At 37.5% G+C, this 20,346-nt stretch overlaps 1 protein-coding gene across 1 annotated transcript in view; it reads right to left on the bottom strand.

Moving 5' to 3' along the window:
- Nucleotides 1-20,346, bottom strand: part of LOC142607960 (beta-hexosaminidase 3-like) — a 40,653-nt gene that overhangs the window by 18,077 nt on the left and 2,230 nt on the right. Inside the window, exons 3-9 of the mRNA XM_075779650.1 lie at nt 20,249-20,284; nt 20,009-20,120; nt 19,184-19,254; nt 16,395-16,525; nt 16,241-16,306; nt 14,989-15,089; nt 14,739-14,798 (exon numbers count right to left, since the gene is read on the bottom strand). Of these exons, the coding sequence (XP_075635765.1) occupies nt 14,739-14,798; nt 14,989-15,089; nt 16,241-16,306; nt 16,395-16,525; nt 19,184-19,254; nt 20,009-20,120; nt 20,249-20,284 (577 nt within the window). The remainder of the gene's footprint in view (nt 1-14,738; nt 14,799-14,988; nt 15,090-16,240; nt 16,307-16,394; nt 16,526-19,183; nt 19,255-20,008; nt 20,121-20,248; nt 20,285-20,346) is intronic.

Genomic DNA, 20,346 nt, shown 5'->3' with positions numbered 1-20,346 from the left:
ACCGAGAGTTGAGAGATTGAGAGATTGAGAGATCGAGAGTACCGAGAGTTGAGACCGAGAGTTGAGAGTTGAGAGATTGAGATGCAGAGTTGAGAGATTGAGAGTGTTTCAGTTACGCGTTTGAAAGGTAAAGTGGGGGAAAATTGTGTGGATTTCGAGTCTTATAAACTCGATTTCTACGTGGCTAAATTCCGACAAACCCAATAACTCGAGTTTTAAAATCTCGATTTTTAATACATATTTCGAGTCTTATAAACTCGATTTCTACGTGGCTAAATTCCTCCAGGTGGAAACTTTGTCCACGTAATCGAAGAACAAACACGACAACTCGAGTTTTAAAAACTCGAGTTTTAATTAAATCTCGAGTTTCTAAAACTCGAGTTGTTAGTTTCCCACATACTTTCTAAACCCAGCCAACTAACGAAATCATTTGCACAGTAACGTTATTTGGAAAGGGTGTTCCAAAAGATTATAATAAAAATTAATTTGAACAAATGTTAGTCTAATACATATTGCTAAACCAACGGGCAATTTTTACTTAGGATCGAACAATTAGGATTATGTATGTTTATTTATTTTTTGCTGGGACAGAATATATGTATAGAACAATATGCATCTTTTATAGATCTAAGCTCTACCTATAAATGGAATATGCACACATATTGAGCCATAAGAATCAATTCTATAACAAGAGAGCCCTTCAAACACATTTAGCTCCACAAAAAGAATTTCTAAGTGTAAATTCAACAGTGATTTGTAGATTATCTTGACTTGTAAAGGCTTTGAATTAGAACTCAAAACTTATCATGAAAGATGATAGAGAAGTCTTCAAACCTATCATGAACGATGAGGAAACGGTCACCCAAATAAATTTACCAGAGCAAAGGATAATGGAGACGAAGTTGAAAATCCTTTTTTTTTTTTATTGAATAACTACATAATGGAAAGAGGAACACAAGCTTTTGGAAAAATGAAAGTAGTCAAGATTTCATAACTTATCTTGAATTACTGGAAACTGAGTAGGCAATAAAAGCAAGGTAAAAAAGAATGGAGAGGTCTGAAATTTCAGGCTGGAGATAGCTAACATACATGCCATCCTTAATGCATGTTAAGCTTCCTGACAGCCTACGGAAGTGGGCCAAAATTGCAGAATGTCCAGCTTGACACATACTAAAAGCTAAAGTAAATGGGGGCGGTTTGGGTCCAGTGTCCAACGGCACTAGATCTGTTGAGATGGAGACATGTGTCCATTTTTTGACACGTATCACCATCCAAACTTAATTAAAACTGATCCAACAGCTTCCCAACCTAAAAAACTCAATACTAAGACTCAATAGTAACTAAAACAACCTATCAAAGGTGCTAATAAGGTCCAACATCAAAACTAGGCCACAATTCTTGAATCTTTGTATATTTAATCTTCTTTTTCCTTGATCTCTTCCTTGTCCTCATCATCACCATTCATGAACAAAAAAAGAGAGATGTGGACGATATAGAAGAAGAAATCAAGGACATAAATGAAATCACTGAGCCCAACATTGATGAAATTGAGGACCTAGATGATTGAGTGCCGGGTGGAGGGGGGGATTTAAACTTGGTTGTATTCAATTTATACCACCTCGTGATAAACTCCCTAAGAATAGTCTTAAGAAGGCAAAGAGCACCTGCCACCCAACTTGCATATGACAGTCCCATCACTAGGTCTATAGGCATTAATCCATTTCCAGGTAGCCTTTAGATCCCATCCAACTTTCATCCTATTTTAGAACACCTAGATCAGGTCAAGCCTAGCAACCTTTAGATCCCGTCCCACTTTCACCCCATTTTTGAACACCTACATCAGTAGACATATAAGAATCTGAGGTCAGTGAACAATTTCAAGTAATGATCCATATAACATTCAGGTCAATTCAGATTATATGAAATTTCAAGTGGGGGATTAGGTCATAGTTCCAATTAGGCTCGAACGGATTCCCTACAAAGCCGTTAGGCAATTGCAAGCTTGTAGTACTAGACCACTCAAATTGTTGAAATGGTTTAGACCAAATGCATATAATATATTAATGATTTTTCAACATATTACAAAGTAGCTTCACCATTAATATTGAGGATTTGGTTCTTTCTAAAGGCACAACAGTTAATTTTCTCCCCCATGTTCTAGTTATAAACCCTATGACTCATCCAACACATAAAGAACATATTGATGCTATTCTAGATGAGCAGATTGTTTCTACTAGGGATGGAGTTAACTAGTGCTACCTAGTTATTTGAATGGGCAACCAGAGTCAAACCGTACCTGGATCACCAAAGAAGAGCTGCAGCAACTAGACACTAATCTATTAAAATTACTACCCAAAGCTATACTCAATGGGGTTGAGTCTTTCCTACCCTGGAAGAATTAGTGCAGGTAACAAGAAGCACCAAAATTAGTTCTAATTTGAATCTCGAACTTTGAAATTTCATTGATGTAATTTTATCTTGATTGAAGATTTTGTGGGATTATCTTTTGTTTTTAAATTATTCTTCTTATTGATGTACTCAATGAAAACCTACTTAAGAGGGCTCCAATAAATATTCTAGGCAAACTAATCTAGGTGGAAAGCCTAGGTTGTCCTGCATCAACTTGGTATCAAAGCCCAACCCGATCACCCCTTTCAACAACCCAAAATCACGACTGACAACCCACACCCATACTCACCATCAGAAAACAAAATCAACCGCTAGACATGCCATTACTCAAATACTTACCCCATGAGATTTGCAAACCAAAGCATCCCAATTTCTTACCTCATGAGATCTGCAAACCAAAGCTAGAACCAATCCGTACCATATATCCCCTTTGGCCACACGAATCTTCATCCCAAAACCAACAGAAAAGCCCACTACTCCCCCAAAACCTATGACCCCAATCTGTGCCTGACTCTGAGGACTACCACCAGATCAGAAACAGAGAACATAAATTCCACCAAAAAAAAAAATTCAGATTCACAACTTCAACCTGCCAGATTGAGAACAAGAGAGTTGAAAGTCAACACCAAGCCGCCAATCCCACCAACAGCATGACACCATCGCACAACCTGCCACAGAAGTCTTCACCAACAACCACCGCCGACACGCCGTCACCATTCCACTTCACAAAACACTGAGATCTGCCTCACCAGCTCCAATCTCCACCTTCGACTCCAACAATGTTTTGTGCTTACTCTGCCACTTCTTCTCTTTTAGTTTTCCTCTATCTCTAGTTTCTCTAGTTTAGGTGTTTAACGTTTAACTTGGCAGATTTTAATTTTAAGTATCGTTCTTTCTTTATTGTATTTGCAAAATAAATAAATAAATAAATCAGATCTAAGAAGCAGGCAGAAGTCTCTTCCACTTCCACTACACTACACGTGAGGCCCAATTTCATCATAGTTAGTAGTGTGACCCACTGTCTAGTGAGGCCCAGGTTGTTAAGTCAACCAAACCAAGGTGTGGACTTTCCTATCTTAATGAATTGAAATGCACTTTCAACTTTAGTATCAATATGTCTACTATGTGCCTCAACTTTACCTTCATAACATGCCACTGCCTTTACCCTTTGTTCTGCTTAAACTTTCACATGACTTTGTTATTTTAGCTGCTGGTTTATTTTCTTTCAGCTTCTTATTTTAGCCACCAAAAAAAAAAAAACAAACAAACAGAACTAAACAAAACAAAAATCCTTTAAGGTAATTAATTCTCAGTATTAGTAGTTGAACTAGCCTAATCACATTGTCACAATTAGGTCCTTTTTAATTTAATTCTTGTTGAAGCCAGTACTGCTTGAATGCAACAACTTGTGGAATTCATGACTTTTCTTCACATATAATTTAACTTGAGTTTTATCCTCACTATTCACTTGCTAGAATTAGTTTGTTGATTTCTTTGCATGCATTTGCGTAGTGGTCGTCTAGTAACTAGTTCTAAAGAACAGTCTAATTCCAAATCAGAGTCTAGTTCTGAATCTCACTCTAGTCCCCAATCCCACCTGAACATAGATCCTCCTCCCCAAGATGAATTAAGACAAGCCATTGCAGAGCATACTGCCCGTCTAGGCCACTTAAAGGCTAGGTATGACGAGGATAATGCACATTATGGAAGAAATAATAATAGACATGGCCCTCATCCTAGGCAAAACCATAGAGACAATGAAGACAATTCGGCAAAGCATATCAAAGTAGAGGCCCCTACCTTCGATGGTGTTAGGAACCCTCAGGTCTACAATGATTGGGTGCGAGAGAAGGAGCATTTTTTTGAGTGGTATGACTTCTCTGAGGACAAAAAGGTTAGCTTTGCCAAAATAAAACTTGTAGGAAGAGCAAAACTCCAATGGGATAGTGTTGTCAACCACCTTCGTAAGACCCGCCAACCACCCATAACACTTTGGGAAGAAATAAAGGCAAAGTTCAATGAAAAGTACTTTCCAATATCTCATCAAGGCAACTTGTTGGATAAATGGCATTATTTGAGACAAGACAATAGGTCTACTACTGAGTATGTAGAACAATTTGAAGAGTACAGGATACGTAGCAATGCAACTGAAGATGAGCCAATTACCTTCAGTAGGTTTAGGAAAGGTATCAATTATGATCTTCAAAGAGAATTGATGGCCCGACAGATCTCAACTCTTGATGATGCTTATACCTTAGTGCAAGATTTAGAGCTGATCCCTACGCCCCAAGGTGGGAGGGGATTTGACAATCGCATGTTGCCTCACAACAATTTTGAAGATCCCTAAGGTAGGTACCTCCAAGGTGCCCAAAATAGGCCTTATCCCAACAATAGACACTTGCACATAGAAGACAATCCTCAAGGTAGATACCAACAAGGTCCTCAGAATAGACCCAATCCCATCAATAGGCCCTTGCGCCCAGAATACAAAGGGAAGAGTGTGGTTAGAGAGATATTTAGGCCCAATTCTTTTTTTTTTTATAAGTAAAAGTTTATTGATCTCAAAAAAGGTGGAACACCCTAGTACATAGGAAGTGTACAAGAGGTCAAACAGTCAAGAACAAAAATTACAAGAATCTAAGAAATCAAGAAAAGATGAAAAAGATTGGTTCCGCAAGGCAGCCAACCAATCCATTAAAGTTCTAAAGAAAAATAGCTTCAAGTCTGATATGGATCTCTCCTTATCTTCAAAGCACCGACTATTTCTCTCCCTCCAAAGGCACCACAATAAACAATGGGGAATCATAAGCCATATATACTCATTTCGATGGCGGCCAAAACTGCCTTGCCAACATGCTAGAAGCCCCACTACAGATTGCGGCATAACCCAGCTCACTCCAAACAACCCAAACGCCATAGCCCACATATCCATTGCAACCGGACAATGAAGAAAAAGATGATCAACCGATTCACCATTACACTTGCACATATAGCACCAGTCCAATATCCAAACCTTCCTTCTTCGTAGATTGTCAATCGTTAAGCATTTCCCTAAAGCAGCAGTCCAAACAAAGAAAGATACTCAAGAAGGAATCTTCTACTTCCAAATGTTTTTCCAAGAAAAGCAATAGTCATTAAAGCCCACTAAGAGATTGTAATAATCCTTAACCGTGAAACCCTTCTCTCTATCAAATATCGAGCACATCTTATCCTCACCAAGCCCTCTCACCGACGCACCATATATGGTGTCCATGAAACCGATCGGTGCCTCTAGTTCCTGAGCATGCACACCCCTAAAGAAACTTACATCTCAAAACAGGATTTCGTTATCAAACTTCATAACCTCAGCCACACTAACCTCTTGATCTCGGCAAAATCTAAACAACTCAGGATAGCTGACTGCAAGAGATGTTTCACCACACCAACGGTCTTGCCAAAATTTCACCTTAGACCTATCCCAATATCATATAGAATGTGGCGAGAGAAAGAAGGTCATCCCCGACTAATATTTTTCCACAAGCCAACACCATATGGACCATTAGTAGGCCTAGTACACCAACTACCCCATCTATTGCCATATTTCTCGCTATCACTTGCCTCCAAAGGGCAGCCCTCCCCATCCCAAATCTCCATAGCCACTTCCCAAGCAGAGCTTCATTAAAAAGTCTTACCTTTCTTATCCCTAAATCACCCGAAACAATGGGAGTGCAAACAGTAGCCCATTTAATCAAATGGAATTTTGGTTCATCACCAATGCCACCCCATAAGAAATCACTCTGAAGTTTCTCAATTCGGTTAGCCACAGAAATAGGAATAGGAAATAAATATAGGAAATAAAGATAGAAAATAAGTGGGTAAATTAGATAGAGTGCTTTTAATTAAAGTGACTCTACCTCCCTTGGATAAGTACAAACGTTTCCATTTTGCTAATCTCTGCTCTATCTTCTCCAGAATTGGGTTCCAAATTGTCTTATCCTTGCAATTAGCTCCCAAAGGAAGGCCTAAATATTTCATTGGAAGGGTACCTTGTTTACAACCAAGGACATTCAACACTAAGTCAAGATTATGCACCATACCAACAAGATCCAGCTCTGACTTACCCAAATTTATCTTTAGACCAGAAACGACCTCAAACCAAATGAGAATCATACAAAGAAACAAAACCTAATCCAAATCAGCATCACAAAAAATTAAAGTGTCGTCTGCAAAGAGCAGATGTGACACCTCCAAAGATCTTCCCTCTAAACGACCTACACCAAAGCCTAACATGTGACCATTATGGATAGCTTTATCCAACATTCTCCCAAGGGCTCCCATCACCAAGACAAACAACAAAGGGGACAATGGGTCACCTTGTCTCAACCCCCTAGAGCTCGCAAAAAACCCACAAAAAGTGTCATTTATCAAAATAGAGAAGTGAACTATAAATATACAAAAGAAAATCCACTGCCTCCATTTAGCAGAGAACCCACTCCGTTCTAGTAAGTGCATAAGAAAACCCCAGTTAACATGATCAAAAGCTTTCTCAACATCTAATTTGCAAAGTAACCTTAGCAAACCAGTTTTCACTCTACTATCGAGGCATTCATTAGCAATAAGCACAGGGTCAAGAATCTGTCTGTTCCTCACAAAAGCATTTTGAGAAGAAGAAATTATATCTTCCATGACCGTGCAAAGTCTGGTGGCTAAGACCTTAGCAATGATTTTATAAACCCCCCCAACAAGACTAATGGGCGAAAATCCTTGACTTCAATTGCTAGATTTTTTTTAGGGATGAGAGTGATGAATGTTGCATTCAATGTTAGGCCCAATTCTAGAATCCAGTGTTTTAAGTATCAAGGCTTTGGTCTAGAATCGAGTGTTTTAAGTGTCAAGGCTTTGGTCATATGGCTGCCCAATGTTCTAATAAGACTTTGTTGATTGAAGAATTGGATGGAGAGGAAGAGGTAGAAGAAGTAATCTATAAGCCTAACATTGAAGACATCGTAGAAATAGGAGAAGATGATTCCACCCAATTAGCTTGCATTAAAGCCCTACAAACTTTTGATAATCTCAATGAGGGTAGTCTTGATACTCCTATAATGAGTGTTGTTAGGTGTACTCTAGCACAGTCCAAAGATAGTGATAATTGGAAAAGAAATACTATCTTCCAAACCTTTGTCAAGTGTGAGAACACAAATTGCAAGGTTATCATTGACAGTGGAAGTTGCATTAATGCAGTTTCTTCTAAACTTGTCTCTCTCTTAGGTTTGAAGATAGTTGCCCATCCTAAACCCTATAAGGTTTCTTGGGTAGATGATTCATCTATCACCATCAAGGAAAGATGTCTTGTTCCTATTCATATCCTCTTATACAAGGCTCAGATTTCATGTGATGTGATTCCAATGGATGTAGGACACATAATTTTGGGACAACCATAGCTCTATGATTTAGATGTCACTCTTTATGGTCCCTCGAACTCTTGTTCTTTCATGCACAATGGACAAAGGATTAAGCTTAACCCAGTCAAAACTAAGTTTGTTAGTGCAAGTAAGGCTAAAAAATAGTCCAAAAGGCAAAGTATGAACCTCATCAATCCAAAAGAACTTGAAAGAGCTATCAATCAAGACTCCATCATCTTTGCTTTAGTTGTTAAGGAAGTTGCACTAGATAGCTTTCAAGAACCAAGAAAAGAAGTACGGTCAATGCTTCAAGAGTTCCAAGACGTTTTCCCTAAGGAGCTCCCAAATCAATTGCCTCCTATGCGTGATATTCAACACGCCATAGATCTTGTCCCAGGAGCAGCACTTCCAAATTTGCCCCACTATAGAATGAGCCCTCCTCAACATGAAGAAATGGCTAGACAAGTGGATGAGCTCTTGCACAAAGGATTTGTGCGTGAAAGCTTAAGCCCATGTGCAGTCCCTGCACTTTTGACCCCAAAAAAAGATGGATCTTGGAGAATGTGCGTGGATAGTCGCACAATCAATAAGATTACTATGAAGTATCGTTTTCCTATCCCTAGGTTAGATGATGTGTTTGATATGATGTCAAGAGCCACAATCTTTTCGAAGATTGATTTGAAAAGTGGATACCACCAGATTCGGATCCGCCCAGGTGATGAATGGAAGACTGCTTTTAAGACAAAGGATGGTCTATATGAGTGGCTTGTGATGCCCTTTGGTCTATCAAATGCTCCTAGTACTTTTATGAGAATGATGACACAAGTACTAAGGCCTTTCATGGGCAAATTTGTGGTAGTGTACTTTGATGACATCCTCATTTATAGTAAATCAAAGGAGCAACATTTAGACCATCTTCAACAAGTTTGTTCCACTTTGAGGAAAGAAAACTTGTATGCCAACCTCAAGAAATGCTCTTTCTTCACTGATAGTGTCATTTTCTTAGGCTTTGTGGTCTCATCTAAAGGAGTTTCTGCTGACCCACAAAAAGTCAAGGCCATAGTGGATTGCCCCAAGCCCAAGAACATTCATGAGGTTCGTAGTTTTCATGGACTTGCAACTTCTATCGCCGCTTCATACGTGGATTTAGTACAATCATGGCACCAATCACTGATTGTATGAAGCAAGGCGAATTCCAATGGTCAAATGCTGCTGGTAAAGCATTTCAAGAAATCAAGAAGAAGATGACAAAAGCACCGATGATTCGCCTACCAGACTTTGATAAGGTCTTTGAAGTTGAATGTGATGCGTCTGGTGTAGGCATAGGAGGAGCTCTTAGCCAAGATTTTCACCCAATAGCTTACTTTAGTGAGAAATTAAATGAGGCTAAGAAGAAGCATTCAACATATGACAAAGAACTCTATGTTGTGGTTCAAGCTTTAAGATATTGGAGCCAAAATTTGACACCCCATGAGTTTGTCATTTATTTTGATCATGATGCTCTCCGCCACATCAACTCCCAAAAGACATTAAATGCTCGTCATGTCCCTTGGGTTGAGTATTTGCAAAGATTCTCTTTTGTTTTGAGACATAAATCTGGTATTGAGAATAAGGTAGCTGACGCTTTAAGTCGTCAAGTCACCTTACTTTCTGTGATGAGCAAAGAAGTCATAGGGTTTGAGAAGTTGCAAGAGGAGTATGAATCTTGCCCAGATTTTGGAGAAGTGTACACTACACTTAGGACTAAGCATCTTCCAGTTGTTGATGATTTTATCCTCCGAGATGGCTACTTGTTTAAAACCAATCACCTTTGTATCCCCCGCACATCAGTTAAAGACTTTTTGGTTTGGTAAGTGCACGTGGGAGAACTTTCAGGACATTTTGGACGTGATAAGACAATTGAAGAGGCAGAGCGGTTGTTCTATTGGCTAAGTCTTAAGAGGGATGTTGCTAAGATAATTGGTCAATGTCGTCAGTGTCAACTAGCTAAGCATTGCAAGCAAAATACTAGCCTTTACACTCCTCTACCAATTCCACACCGTCCTTGGGAGGATATTAGCATGGATTTTATACTAGGTCTCCCTCGTACCCTTAGGAAGTTTGATTTCATTCTTGTAGTGGTAGACCGGTTTTCTAAGATGGCTCACTTTCTTCCATGCTCTAAGACATCTGATGCATCCAAGGTAGCCAAGATTTTCTTTGATGAGATTGTTAAGTTGTGTGGGTTACCTAAAAAATTGTGTCAAATGGGGATTTTAAATTCATGAGCTATTTTTGGAAGGCCCTTTGGCACACGATGGGAACAAAGTTGAAATTCTCCACAGCATACCATCCTTAAACTGATGGTTAAACTAAGGTTATCAATAGGAGTCTAGGAAATCTTTTGAGGTGTCTCATAGGTGAGAATGGTAGGACTTGGGAATCTATACTCCTTGTAGCCCAATTTGCATACAATAACTCACTCAATAGGTCCATAGGTATGAGTCCATTTGAAGTTGTTTATGGTTATACACCTAGGAGACCTTTAGACCTTCTCCCCATGTCCTCACATGATAGGGTTTATGTGTCTGCAGTAGAGTTTGCTAGTCACATGCATGAGCTGCATAAAGAGATCAACAAACGAATTCATGCTAGTAATCTTAAGTATAAGACTCAGGTTGATTTATATCGATGTCATTCAGATTTTGATGTAGGAGATTATGTTATGATTCATATCAGGCCTAAACAGTATCCTTCAGGAACCGTTAAGAAATTGTAGGCCCGCAGTGCTGGCCCATTCAAGGTATTAAAGAAACTTGGATCTAATGCTTATGTGATTGATAAAACTTCAGATTATGGTATTAGTTCTACTTTTAATATTGCTGATTTAATTGCTTTTAAAGGTCCAGCAGTTATTCCCTATGACCCTTTTGATGATCCACCCTCTTCTTCTTTGGCTAACCCTGTCCCTAGCCCTACACCATCTTGTTTCCAAAACGCACATAAAGATAGGATTGATGTTATTTTCGATGAGCAGTCTCTTTTCACTAGGGATGGAACAGTTTAGCGCTTCTTGAAGGCTTACTTGGATACACTTGCTACCACCTCATCTCTACCTCCTATCACCCACACATATGAGCGTCAACGGAGGCGCTATGCTAACCTAGTGAGCTTGTGGCTTGATGGAGCTTATTCTAATGTAACTTGATCCTTATGAGCTTTACTCGACGGGGTCGAGTTCTTCCCACCTTAGGGGAGTTGGTGCAGACACCACATGATAGCACATCTGTGAAGATTATCTTTATCATTTATGTTATCTTTATTTGGGTTTATCTTTAGTATTGGATTAGTATTTGAGATTGTTAGGATTATCGTATTAGTATTTGAGGTTGTTTAGGAAAGTTTTATCTTTATCATTGTGATTCCTGGAAGCTATATATAAAGCTCTAGATGGTTTCTTTTGTATTTTACATACTATTATTATTATTATTATTATTGAGATTATTTGCATTGATTTGTTTGGTGGTGATTCCAAACACCTTAGGTGGGAAGCCTAAGGTTCTCCGGTAGGACTAATCTAGGTGGGAAGCCTAGGTTGTCCTGCATCACAGACCTTGGTGAATAAAATTTTGTCTTGGAATTTTTCCAACTGTTGCGTGATTGTTAGAATATTTATGTGTGAGTGGTATGGTTAGTTAAATGTTGAAGTCCCACATGAAACACTAATGACAAGAGTGAGCGGTTAATATAATAAAATTAGACCCAAACTTATTAATTTAAGCCTTTTAGTGGTCTCCCTGTATGTTATACTAATTCCTAAATTGGATTCTCCCCAAGGTTTTATCTCCCAAACAAGTGGTACCATAGCAAATGGTAACGTATAGCAAGGTGACAAAGTATGCAGGGTCCCTTTTACTGTTGGAGGGGAACAAGATGTGTGTACTTAGAGCCCACACAAATGTGTATCGAATGAGAGAAGCCCATAAAACTAGATGATCTTGGAAAAAGCCGAACAAAGTAGTTGACAATGGCGCTAGATCAAAAAGAACAATGTGTACAAGGTTCCCATGGACATGGCTATGCAGGGTTCCCATTGATGAGCATATGGGGTTAAGAAATGGTTTCCATGGACAGCACACGAAAGGCCCATGGATGATGTTCTGATGAAGAAAAAAACACATAGGCAAGGGAGAGCTAATAGGATTTTTTCAAGACCCACAAAGAGGTTTCAAAGCCATAAAGAGGCAATAACTCACATGTGAGGGGAAAATTTTTGGGTATACATGTGTGAGTAAAATCCTGCATTGAATAATAATAACAAAAGTGAGTGGTTCATATAAAATAATTAGGCCCAAACTCGTAAGCTTAAACTTTTGGGACTAGTGATGTCCTTATATGTTATATTAATCTCTTAATGTTAGGAATAAGAGACTCCAATTTAGAGATTAATTTATCAAAAGAAGATTAACCTCTCAATTGGAGTCTTCTTTCCCCAACATTCAACTTTTGGACCAAGTGTTGTCCCTATATATTATATTTACCCCTCAATTAGAGCTTCCCCAATGAGTTATCTCCCCCAACAAGTGGTATCAGAGCTAGGTTCAACTAGGCAAGTGTTCATTAGTGGAACCCAATCCCATCAAGTAGAAGATGGAAAACTGTCTTATTCACTCCACCTATGGTTGAGTAACGGGCTCTCTATTGTTGATGGTACTAAATGACACTAGGATTGTTAATAAAAAGACTCTAGTTCAAGGGAAAGCGTAATTGAAATGCCACAAGTGACTTGGTAGAAGGCTTACACATAAGGGGAGATTTGTTTGAACATTCATGTGTGAATGGTGCGATTAATTAAGTTACATGGGATACTAATGACAATAGTGAGTGGTCAATATAATATAATTAAAGTCATTAGCTTAATCTTTTGGGTTAAGTGGTGTCCCTATATATTATATTACATACTTAATTGGAGTCGTCCAAAGGCGTTATCTTCCTAATAGTGATAATTCCTAGCAACTTAGGTGTTGATTCCTATGTTTTTCTGCTTAGTGTTGATTCTAAGCAAACCCTAAATGTTGGTTCTTAGGTTCGGCTACATCTAATCAAACATTCTATTATATCTAAAGTTATACACTTTGTTACTTCCCTAGTTGGCATATCCTTTTTTACTACTTCTATCTTTTTAGATTCCCTTAACTTGAAGAGGGATTTGTCTTTGATGAATTGGTATTGTATTTGTCGAAGAAATGGGAAACAATGGGTCACCTTTTCATTCACTACAATGTTGTTTTTTCTCTGTGGCGAGATGTACTTCAGATGTTTGGAATTCACTGGATCATGTCGGGGTCTGTTGCGAGTTTAATGTTCTGTTGGAGAAATTGGCTAGAGAATCATGGCTCAAACTTTTGGAATTTGGTGTTGGGTTGTTTGATGTGGATTGTTCAGAAGGAGCGGAACCTTCGTTCGTTTGAGGATACTGAAAGTACATTGGATCAATTAAAATCTTTGCTTCTGCGCACTCTTTTTGAATGATCCAGAGTTTGAGGTTCAGCACAATGTTCCTCCATTTTTGAGTTCCTAGCTTCTCTTAGATCTTCCACTTAATATTCTTGTACTTTGTTGATCCTTTGTGTTAATTTTTTTATTTACTATTAATTAAACAGCACTACATAATTATTAAATAAAAAAGAATTAAATTACTCTTTTCTCATTGGTGCATTAATTGCTATCATCTAAACATAAACAAACCATCTCAAGCAACTCTCACTCATCTTTTCATCAATAAGAGTCATCCCTATCTGTAAGAGAACTTCCACATTATGAATCATATCGTTCATTGCATTTCCACATAGCCATCTTAAGATTCTCATACGTTTACACTCATTTTATGAATATGTTACTTCTAAATAACCCAACATTCAATGCAAAGAGCATATCTGGTTTTATGGCAATCCTAAAAAGTTTTCCCTTAAACTTAGTCGATATTCTACAATCACACAATATTCTTAATTTGCTTCCCCACTTCATCCACCCTACTCTCATCCTATGTTTCACATCCTCTTTGATCTCTCTATCTTTCTGGATTATTGATCAAGATATCAAAAAATTTCGCTCTTTGTTATCTGTTGACCATCAAGTCTTACAGCCCCTTCATTTTTGTTCTACTCTTACTAAGCTTACATTCCATCTACTTTGTTTTAGTCCCACTTAACCGAAAACCTTTAGATTCTAGGGTGTCATGACAAAGTTCCAGCTTCAAATTACCTTCAAGTATTTCATACATTAAAAATATATCATCTACAAAAGGCATATACCAAAAAAGAAATGATTAAGTTGTGGATTCTTAAAATTTATCCTGATGGAGAGAAACCAAGGAAATGTTAAATAGATTAGTCATTTACAACTTATGGATCACATTTCTAAGAAGTCCATTTTTCATTTAAAAAGACAGCCTCATATATCTTTGATACTTCATGGTCTAGTTTTATGTTTTCCTTGATGTCCATGACACCATTTATAGTATTCTTTGGTTGTTGCATCCAAACAGTTATCCGATCATCCAAACCAAGAGAAAATTCCCAGCTTGGCCATATGCCTTCATCAACCGAAAACTTGAATACTAAGGGTTAAGCAAGTTTTGCCGACTACCATGCCTCATAAAGCAGAGGTCCTTAGTTTGACTATTCCCCAAAGGAACCAGCTCCACATGATTTTCACAGGTTCACCCAGTGTGTGTGTGCATGGGTGAGGATATATCCTCATTGTTTCACCCCTTTCCCCACCCCCAAAAATACAAGATGAAGCAAAAGGAAAAAAACTCCATCTCTTCTATAATTTCCAAGGTCATTAAAATAAATCCTGTTATCTAAACTAATCAGTAGAGACTAATAGGAAATATTCATAACAGCAATAAACATTAATTATATATATATATATATATATATATATATGAAAGATCATTGAACTTACTTGTATTAACCTCATCACCTCCCAAGTGAACAAACTTGAATTTGAAAATTTTGCTGAAATCTGAAAAGAAAAAATATATATATATATAATTTTTTTTTTTAAACATTGGTTATTCCATTTTCCATTAATGTTAACTATGTTACTGCAACTTAAAAAAATATATATATTAATGCTTTCAGAAACTAAAAGTACGATTTTCTTAATGGGAACAATGGTGCAATGTTTTTTCCAAAGGAAATTGTGATATTACCTGATAGAATTCCATCTATTACTTTAAAGGTGAAATTGTTGCTGACATCAAGTGGCTCCGGACAATCCTTGGACGGCCACAGGGAAGGATAGCCAATCCCCCTAAACATTTAAACTGTGAGCTCCCATGACAACTTAGTGCAAAGTCATTGCAAGAGCAGTTCATCTCTAGAAGTTAGAAGACCATTATGCATATAAGAAACTAAGAATATCATTAGATCCCTTTCTCTTCTTTGGTTGCTATGACTTTGTAAATATCTCAAAATGAACTTTAATTATATAGGGAAGTGTGTGACAGATATAAACTAACATGTTGCTCGGGAAACAACCAATGCCTGTCATTTTTCAATTTATATTGATTGTACTTTGCGTTCTTAAAAGATTTACTTCTCTTTTTATGATTCAAAGCACTAATATCTCTACATTGGTGTCTTGAATTTTTCTGGCTAGGTAAGTTCTTTAGAGTGGTGTCTTTGAGCTCAGAAGTTTTTCAATTCATGGAACTATGTTGTAATACTACGTGGTTGTAAAGCTTACTAGTTTGAGTCATTAAGACAAGTAACAGAAATTTTACTAGCGGTATTAATAATTAACTTCAAAACTTGGATCACAAGGTACTCTTAAACAATATATAAAGTTCATAAATTTTTACGGACTACCTGAAACAAAATACACAACAATTAGATTTTTTTTCCCTATCATAAGGAGATACTAATTTAACAATCTTCTAGGATCAACAATTCTCCACACAACTTCAAGGCCAAAATGTCTTGCTAAGAGTATGTTAGAGAGCTATACAAACTTTTCTAGCTGCAGCTGGCAATTCTTTTATTCAGTAGTTACGTTAGGGCAGAGTGACAGTCCATGGAACTTATGTACATGCGGAGTTTGAAGTGAAAGAAGCTCTAGTAGTCATTGCTGTAGTGCTTGACAAGATGTTTAATATTCCAAGAATCAGATGAAGGGAGAAAGATGAAATTTTAATAAAGAAATGCCAATGAGAAATTATTGTTAATCAAAAGAATTAAGATGTCAATCAATAATGCAAGAGGTAGTTTCAAAAAGCAGAAAGGTTGATGAGACAAAAAAAAAAAAAAACAATAAAGGATAGTTTGTAAAATGCAGAACAAGTAACAGAAAGGATAAATTCAATGTACTGAGTATCAGGAATAAATAGATTTGGTTAAGTCTTCTTTTTTTTCTATACACATTGCAATTAGACTACAATGAGACTTGGCAGAGGTAGTAGCTACCATGAGCGAGCATGTCCAGGAACATCAATTTCACCCAATACATTGATCCCTCGTCTTTGAGCATAACTGCAAATATTAATAATCAATATATGAGAAGAATAATGAAAGATGAAGGTAATAACTAGATAGTGAAGTAGATTCAAAAATTACTTGCCTCACAATTTCTGCAGCATCAGCAAATGTATATCGTTCTGAAACTGAATATGCACCATCCCACAGTTTTGGATATGAAGGTATCTCCAAAGGGAAAGACTGTGCATCTACAATGTGCCAGTGCAACACATTCTGCAAGAAAGTGGGAGACAGCATATCAGTCACTTAGGCAAAAATATGGTATCACTTTATTGATAGATAAAGGTATGGTATTGCATGGAAGTAAATATATTGTTCACACCAATCAGAGGGATATGTGTTCAAGGTAGAAATTTAATTTGGATACACCAAACTCTAGAAGACTATTTGCATTAATTGAAGAAGACCTTTTCTTTGTTCTAGGTTCATACTTATCTCTGCATTGATATATTTTTTTTTTTTGATAAGTAACGAAAAATATATATTAGAGAAGAACACAGCCCCGTACATAGGAAATATACTAAAGAGGCAAAAACATCAGGAAACCAAATTACAATGATCAAGCAAAACAAGAAGGGAAAGACGAGAAAAAGATGGTAAAACTAAACACCATTCGAGAAGAGAAAAAAAGAAAAAATACTTAAACTCAAGAATGGACCATTTGCGACCCTCAAAGCTTCTAGAATTCCGTTCCCGCCAGATACACCACATCAAACAGTGCGGCACCATCCTCCGAATCACTATATTGTGATGACGCCTGAAATTGCAGGCCCAACAATCCAACAGATCCACTACCCTTTGCGGCAGCACCCAACAAATACCAAACAAGCAAAAAACCATACTCCACATCTCATAAGCTATAGGACAGTGAAGGAGGAGATGATCTACAGATTCCCCACACCTTTTGCACATATAGCACCACTCAAGAACAACAAAGTGCCTTTTCCGAAGATTATCAATAGTAAGAATCTTTCCTAGAGCAGCAGTCCAAGAGAAAAAAGCAACCCGGGGAGAACCTTCGATTGCCATATCATTTTCCAAGGGAAAGGAGTGGTAGGGGGGGGGGGGGGAAAGGGAGTGATAATACCCACTCACCACACCTGCTAGCTAGTTTCCAACAAAGCTTGTCAGAACCTACACCCCGCACCTTTGTGGAATGGATCAAAGCCATACATGAATCCAACGAGTGTGACTCTTGATCATTCACAAAACGGCGAAATTGTAGGTCCCAAAAAATTCTCCCATTTGCATAACACATAACCTCAGAGACCGAAGCATCCCTTGTCCTACTAATATTGTATAAATCTGGAAACGCCTCCTTAAGAGGACTATCCCCACACCACACATCAACCCAAAACTTCACACGAGTACCATCACCCACATCATACCAAAGGAACTTGGAAAAATTCAACCAACCACTTCTAATGGACTTCCACATACAAACACCATAAGCCCCGAACACAGATTTTGTACACCAACCACCCCAGTCATTCTCATACTTCGCCCCAATGACCCTTCTCCAAAGGGCATCATTCTCCACACCATAACGCCACAACCATTTGGCTAAAAGGGCAGAATTAAACCTTCTCAAGAACCGAATGCCTAGCCCTCCATTCTTCACTGGCCTACAAACCTTCGACCAATTTGCTAAATGAAGTTTACATTCGACACCAATACCATTCCAAAGAAAATTTCTTTGTAATTCCTCCATCCGCTTGGCCAACGTAACTGGGATAGGAAGGAGAGGAAGAAAATAAGTAAGCAACCTAGAGAGAGTACTCTTAATAAGGGTAACCTTGCCCCCCTTAGATAAATACAATATCTTCCATTCAGCTAGCCTTCGCTCCATCTTCTCCAAAATAGGATTCCAAACCGCCTTATCTTTAAAGGTAGCACCCAACAGAAGACCTAAATATTTTAGTGGAAGAGCAGACTCTCTACAGCCCAAAATCTCCACTAGCTCATGCAAATTAGGCACATCTCCAACTGGAACCAACTCAGACTTTCCTAGATTAATTTTTAGCCCTGACACCTCCTCAAATCTAGAAAGAATACCACGCAAAACTGTTATATGATTGTTGTAAGCATCACAGAAAACAAGAGTATCATCCGCAAACAACAAATGAGACACCGTCATCAAGGAAACATTTGCATTCCCCACTGAGAAGCCCGAAAACTGTCTTACCACCATAGCAGCACCCAACATACGGCTCAACGCCTCCATGACAAGATCAAAGAGAAAAGGGGAAAGCGGATCACCTTGCCTCAAACCTCTAGAACTCCCAAAAAAGTTAGATGGGCTACCATTAATCAAAATGGAGAATTTAACAGTTGATAAATTTTCTTGATCTCTAGAAAACCTTTTCCAAACACCATGACTGAGGCTATTAATGACCATCTACCTCTCTTCTTCATGCTGATAATGACAGCAACCACAAGGCTGGCAAGTGGCAATAATATGCAGTTACATTATATTCATATTACTGGTTATTACAAACTTGAGCAAAAAAATCACTCTACTTAAAGTATTCAATGTGCTAATAGTATGGTCCACCCGAATAAGAAACAAGACAACTAATTAAGGCACAGTTGTCAAGATTTTATTTGCATTGATAATTGATTTTATTCCACGGTACAAGTGTGAAGCATACAGTAATTTCATATTTGTTCTCAAACAAAATACAGTGAAAATTGCTCTAAATTATAAATCTAGCAAAGTAAAGGTTCAAGAACAATTGCAGCACTAAGCTACGATATGAAGCTGCATAAATTTTTATCACAAAAACAGTTGCAAATTGGAGTTTTCTGTTCTTGAGCATGGTTGGCAAATACAAATTGAAAACAGCATAAACTGAGTTATACAGCCCATACCAGCTTTGCATAGGCCATCGAATCAATAACATTCTTTATCACTGGCAATGGCAGATAGTGTCGAGATGTGTCTGCAACAATTTCATCCTCAAGTCAGCAAACAAAAATTTAAAATTTTTGTTTCTTACTTCAAATTGTCAATAACCAAAAGTGTCAGATCTACTTATGCCATGTTCTCATTTGTATCCTGAAATTTTGAGGTAGACATGTTAGAGTTATGTGGCACAATATAGTAATTTATAAAGCCTCTATCATGAACAAATAATTCTTTGATAATTTCTTGTGAAATTATTAGCATAAACTAGCAATTTCTGAAATAGGTCTACTGGATATAGTAGACTAAAGATACGACTAAACTCATATATTGTCCTTGACTGGTCCATATCCATCAATCATGTATCATACCATTCTAGGTACATGGTCAGACCATGATGAGATGGACGTACAAGTTATAATGTCTAGTACTATGAAAGATAAAAAGGGCTAGTCTTTTGATAGGCAGAGCAGAACAATCTCAGTAGTTCTTTTGTATGAGGTTTTGTACAAGTTGAGCATCAAACTTAGCGGCCATACTGAATAATCATTGATATGAAGAAGTTGAACTAAAGGTTATCTAATCTTTACAATTTCAAAAAATCAAATAATGTTAAATATGCACATTATAATTAAAAGGAGAAAATAGAAAACTAGGAATTAAAGATTGTTAACTATGAAAATCAAATCCTCAAAGATAGAGGATAGAACATATCAACAATAATATATATATATATATATATATATATATATATATATATATTGTTCATGAGTAAATGAAAGGCATCTCACCTATTAAGAGCCCTCGAAAAAAGAATCTTGGCTGATCAATAACAGTCCATGGGACCATAGGAACCTCAATTACCCTAGCTGTAAAGTTAAAAAGGCATAATTGGCTGAATGTCTGTAATATTTAATTTCAAAAGAAACATTAAGGATTTTTACACGTTCAATTAACTAAGATAAAAAGAAACTTTTTTTTTTATGGGTAAAAAGAAACATATTTTAGTGTCATGAAAAGCAGCACATGACCTGAAATCCATGCAACGCCCCATAAACTGTATGTGCCTGCATCATTTCAGAAAACAATTGATCACAAAACCATAAACTAATCAAAAGCTACAATACAA

This window comes from Castanea sativa, chromosome 8, assembly GCF_040712315.1.
Source record: "Castanea sativa cultivar Marrone di Chiusa Pesio chromosome 8, ASM4071231v1".
Taxonomy (NCBI): Eukaryota; Viridiplantae; Streptophyta; class Magnoliopsida; order Fagales; family Fagaceae; genus Castanea; species Castanea sativa.
The sequence above is the reverse complement of the archived record's forward strand: the minus strand, read 5'-3'. Positions and strand labels throughout refer to the sequence as shown.